Below are 6,000 nucleotides of genomic sequence, written 5' to 3' on the forward strand. Positions count from 1 at the left end.
TCACTTGACTGCATTGATACATGAGGTTCTCATTTATGGAAATATAATACTAACTACTAATACTAAATACTAACTATAAAAATATTTATATATTAAATGTATTAAATGTGATGCATTAGTCCTGATTATAAATGCCTTTGCTGATACAGATTGTTCTGGTACATTTCTAGAAAGTAGTCAAATACTTGTTTTTTACTGATTACTCTGCAGCACAAACACACAACTCCAGCAACTCCAGCATTGAAGGAATCATGAATGTCTTTACATCACTCCCTCAGCAACATCTACTTTCCATAGAGCAAAACATATATAATTCAGACCCATTCCAGCAAGGACTTACGCCTCCGCAGATGCCAGGAGACCATATGCATCCTTACGGTAAGTTGTTTTGTATTTGAAATCTTCTTTATCCCCTTAAGGACCCTACCATTTATCACCTTAAGGACCAGGCCATTTTTAGCAAATCTGACATATATCACTTTATGTGGTAATAACTTTAAAATGCTTTTACTTATCCAGGCCATTTTGAGATTTTCTCATCACATTTTGTACTTCATGACAGTGGTAAAATTTAGTTAAAAAATTTCATTTTTATTTATAAAAAAATACCAAATTTACCCAAAATTTTTGAAAAATGTCCAAATTTCTATTTATCTACTTTTATAATAGATAGTAATACCTCCAAAAATAGTTATTACTTTACATTCCCCATATGTCCACTTCATGTTTGGATCATTTTGTGAATGCCATTTTATTTTTTGAGGATGTTAGAAGGCTTAGGCCCCTTTCACACGGGCGAGTATTCCGCGCGGGTGCAATGCGTGAGTTGAACGCATTGCACCCGCACTGAATCCTGACCCATTCATTTCTATGGAGCTGTGCACATGAGCTGTGATTTTCACGCATCACTTGTGCATTGCGTGAAAATCGCAGCATGCTCTATATTCTGCCTTTTTTCACGCAACGCAGGCCCCAAAAAAAGTGAATGGGGCCGTGTGAAAATCGCAAGCATCCGCAAGCAAGAGCGGATGCGGTTCGATTTTCACGCATGGTTGCTAGGTGACGATCGGGCTGGGGACCCGATCTGTATTACTTTCCCTTATAACATGGTTATAAGGGAAAATGATAGCATTCTGAATACAGAATGCAAAGTAAAATAGTGATGGAGGGGTTAAAAATAAAAAAAATTAACTCACCGAGTCCACTTGATCGCGTAGTTGCGGTCTTCTTCTGTAATTTTGAGCTACCGGCTAAGGACCTGTGGTGACGTCACATCACATGATCCAATCACATGGTCCCTAACTATGGTGATGAACCATGAGATTGGACCATAGTGACGTCACCACAGGTCTTTTGCCAGGTCCTGAAGATAGAACAAAGACCGGCAGCTATGTAATTAAACTTTTTTTTTTTAACCCCTCTATCCCTAATTTACTTTGCATTCTGTATTAAGAATGCTATTATTTTCCCTTATAACTATGTTATAAGGGAAAATAATAAAATCTACACAACACCTAACCCAAACCTGAACTTCAGTGATGAAGTCCGGGTTTGGGTCTGGGTATCAAACATGGCGATTTTTCTCACGTGGGTGCAAAACGCATTAAAACGCTTTGCACTCGCGCAGAAAAATCGTGCATTTTAGCGCAACGCACCCGCATCTTATCGGGCCCTCACACGCCACGCTCGTGTGAAAGAGGCCTCAGAAGTTTGGAAGCAAATCTTGAAATTTTTCAGAAAATGTCCAAAACCCATATTTTAAGGACCAGTTCAGGTCTGAAGTTACTTTGTGAGGCTTACATAATAGAAACCACCCACAAATGACCCAATTTTAGAAACTACACCCCTCAAGGTATTCAAAACAGATTTTTACAAACTTTGTTAACCCTCTTGGTGTTCCACAAGAATTAATGGAAAATGGAGATTTTTGGGCAGATTTTCCATTTTAATCCATTTTTTTTCCGCTAACAAAGCAAGGGTTAACAGCCAAACAAAACTCAATATTTATTTCCATGAATTCTTAAGTTTACAGGAACGCCCCATATGTGGCCGTAAACTGCTGTACGGGCACACAGCAGGCCGCAGAAGGAAAGGAGCTCCATGTGGTTTTGGGAAGGCAGATTTCATTGGGATAATTTTATGCTGCAATGTCACATTTGAAGACCCCCCTGATGCACCCCTAAAGTAGTAACTACAAAAAAGTGACCCCCTTTTGGAAAGTATGGGATAAGGTGGCAATATTTTAGGTACTAATTTAGGGTACATATGATTTTTGGTTGCTCTATATTACACTTTTTGTGAGGCAAGGTAACAAACAATTGCGTTTTTGACACCGTTTTTATTTTTTATTTACAATGTTTATCTGACAGGTCAGATCATGTGGTATTTTTATAGAGCAGGTTGTTACAGATGCGAAAATACCAAATATGACAACTTTTGTTGGTTGTTTGCTTCAGTTTTACATAATAAAGCATTTTTTAGTTTCTCCATATTCTGAAAGCCATCGTTTTTTTTAATTTTCCTGGGCGAAAGTCTTATGTAGGGGCTCATTCTTTTCAGTATCAGATGACGGTTTGATTAGTACTATTTTATGGTGTATATGACTTTTTGATCGCTTGGTATCACACTTTTTGTGATGCAAGGCTTTTTTGAAACCCTTTTTATTTTTATTTTTTTACGGTGTTCACCTGAGGGGTTAGGTCATGTGATATTTTATACAGCAGGTTATTACGGATGCGGTGATACTTAAGATGTATACTTTTTTTTATATATTTAAGTTTTACACAATAACAGCATTTTTTAAACAAAAAAAATCATGTTTTAGTGTCCCCATATTTTGGGAGCCATAGTTTTATTTTTTGGGCGATTGTCATTTTTGTGGGATGAAGTGACAGTTAGATTGGTACTATTTTGGTGGGTATACGCCTTTTTGATCGCTTGGTGTTGCACTCTTAGTGATGTAAAGTTTATTTAGCACAGTTTTTATTACATTTTTTATTACGGTGTTCATCTGAAGGGTTGGGTCATGTGATATTTTTATAGAGCCGGTCGATACGGACACGGCGATACCTAATATGTCTGTTTTTCTTTTTTTCCCTAATTAAAAAAAAAAAACTTTTTAACTTCATTTTGGGAAAAATACACTTTTTTTTAACTTGAAACTTAATTTTTTGGGGTGAAAACTTTATTTTTTTAAACTTTTTCTTTCACTTAATTTTTTTGTTGTACTCTGGGACTTCAACTTTTGGGGCTCTGATTCCCTTTACAATGCTTTTCAATACTTCTGTATTGTAAAGCATTCGCTGTAAGTGTATTACTGAATGTAATACACTTCAGCCTGCTTGCCAGTGAGATCCAGGGGGATGGATCTCAGAGGCGCTCCTGGAAGGCAGCCACGATGCCTAAGGAAGGCATCGGGCTGCCTTCCCTGCCATTGGGTCCCTATAACAGCAGCGCGGGGACCCGATGGACATCCCGCACATGTCTGAAGCCTGCACGTGCCGTGGTCAGAGCTGACCGTGGCCATGCAGGGGTAATGCGCCGGCATCTGTGATTTCACCGATGCAGGCACATACAGCAGGGGTCCAGCTATCAGTTACTGCCAGACCGCTGCCGCTGATCGGGCAGGCGCAGCCGCCCGATCACCATGACATCCATGTACTTCTCTGGTCCTTTAGTCACATCCAGAGATGATGTACATGTACGTCATGGGTCCTTAAGGTGTTAAAAGGGTCCTCTGAGAATTAAGATAAGGTAAAATCTTAAATATAATTTTATTATAAATATATTCCCAAATATATTTCATTAGTTATAATGGCTTGTTTTGTCTAGGAAGCAATCAATAGGATAAATAAAATAGCCGCTGTCTTATTAGTACACACAAAAGTTGTCTACACAGCAGGACAAGTTACTTCAGAACATTAAGAGATGCCTTATCCGCCTCCCCTCCTTGTCGGGGATTATGATCCTGAATACAGCTGATAAGATCTTCAGCTAGAAGTCTGTAGGAATGGAGTTCATGAGGAGACATGAAGTACAAAGAGGACAATCAGGACAGACTGTGGTGATGTGGGGCAGTGGTAATGGAGACTGTATATTATCCACATCCCCCCCTTCTCTCTGTACTTTGTCTCCTCATAATCTCTATTCCTACAGAGATTCATCATATTAAACTGTATTCAAGATCATAATCCCTTACAAGTACAGCAGAGAAGAGGCTGAGGTACTGTAGCGGCTAATGATTGCTCCCCAGACAAAACGAGGCATTATAATGAAAGGTATTTGGGATTATGTTTATAATAAAGTAATATTTCAGTATTTTTATTTTCTTAATTCCTGGAGAACCCCTTTAAGTTATGGACGACCTTTATGTTTCAGTAGGACTCTCAAGCTAGCCAGACTTTCAATAGCTGTCAGCCAACAGCGATTCCTAATGAGTAACCCATACATGGTTTGGCCAAGTGTTCTCAAAGGGGAGAGGTGATAAGCTGTTACCAGACAAGTATGACAGCGACTTATCTCTAAAACAAAGATTGGCTACATTGAAAATTAACATGCTGAATCATTTTTTATCCAACATTGAACATCATGTACACATCAGATGTTTGGTCTGTCTTGACTTCCCATGTTGACTCCTACACTGTGTGATTATATATCCAGCCAGGTATCCCATCATGTGCTTATGTGTTACTAATTCATCAACACGCAGCAGTAAAAATGAGACTTCAACTTGTGTTTTCCAGGTGGGGAGACCATGTTCCATGACATGGACAGCGATGATGCTTCCCTTACCTTGGGTGAATGTCTTCTAGCAGCACCTGAAGTAGGGTCACTGCAGACTCGAGTGGGAAATCCCATTGATCGTCTTTACTCTATGCAAAGTTCCTATTTTACGTCCTGAAAGCAACATTGGAAGTTGCTAAAAGAATGTTATCTGGAACTGGAAATTATACTGGTTGTCTGCAATTTTTAGTCAATCTGACCAAGTTAGAGATTATGGCTGTTCACGATGCTACTGAAAATTCGGGTCATGCATGACTCTTTAGAAACAATTTCCACTGGATTATTATCCACAATATAAAAAGTATTGTTCGTTATTTTAGACTATGTAAAGAAAAACCACTTGATCACTGGCATCACATGGGTCACCAGAACTTCATGGAAGATATTTGGAACATTCTACATAACTGCTGCTGAGGTTGAACCTAAATAAACTGAACCCCTATGGATACATTCTATAGGAATGACCTTAAAAAACATTTGTGTATTCTGAAGCTATAAAAGAGCCCCTTCACTTTGAGCTAAAGACGTTGACTTTGTGACATTCTGGATTTATGACACAAGGTTCATTTTTCAGTACACCCATGAAAATGACCCAAGGTATACATGGATACATTACGTTTTCACCTACTGACTAAATTTACTGCAGAATATCAAGAAACACATCCACAAGCTTGACACGTCGCAAGAATGTATACAATTGTGTTTTGAAACAGACTAGGTCATTCACTTGAAGGATGTTGACTGACAATAAATTCAATGAATTAGTTGCATTATCCAAGACACTGATTGTATAGCCCAGCAATATTGCCATTGGGAGCTATTTAATATTGCCCACATGCATTAACTTATGTCAGATGTTAGACTTTATTTTCTGTGTTGTCTTAGGCTGGGAAAATGTCTGTGACTTTATTTTTTGTCCATTAATTGCATTATGTTTTGTTGTTATTACTGAAATACATGAAGAAAATTCAGTTCTGTACTACTGCCTTATTGTCTTCGGAAACATTACAAGAGATTACGGTTATAGGAGCCTAAATGTGGCTATATAGATCAACCAAAACGGTCTTTTATAGGGTGGACAATCATTTTAGCCAACTGATGATGAACCCTCATCACCTTTAAAGGAGCCAGCCTTTGCTAGTCCATGAAGGATCTTTCCCTGAATGAACATTGGCATAACGTTCCCAGAAAGATTGTTCCTCCATCACCTGGTGTCAT

At 38.5% G+C, this 6,000-nt stretch overlaps 1 protein-coding gene across 1 annotated transcript in view; it reads left to right on the forward strand.

Moving 5' to 3' along the window:
* LMX1A (LIM homeobox transcription factor 1 alpha) overlaps positions 1-5,665 on the forward strand; it is a 99,549-nt gene extending 93,884 nt beyond the window's left edge. The window contains exons 8-9 of the mRNA XM_044301245.1: positions 211-378; positions 4,743-5,665. Coding sequence (XP_044157180.1) covers positions 211-378; positions 4,743-4,900 — 326 coding nt within the window. The 3' untranslated portion in view covers positions 4,901-5,665. The remainder of the gene's footprint in view (positions 1-210; positions 379-4,742) is intronic.
* Positions 5,666-6,000: the final 335 nt, after the last annotated feature.

The sequence above is a fragment of the Bufo gargarizans genome, chromosome 7, assembly GCF_014858855.1.
Source record: "Bufo gargarizans isolate SCDJY-AF-19 chromosome 7, ASM1485885v1, whole genome shotgun sequence".
Lineage (NCBI taxonomy): Eukaryota > Metazoa > Chordata > Amphibia > Anura > Bufonidae > Bufo > Bufo gargarizans.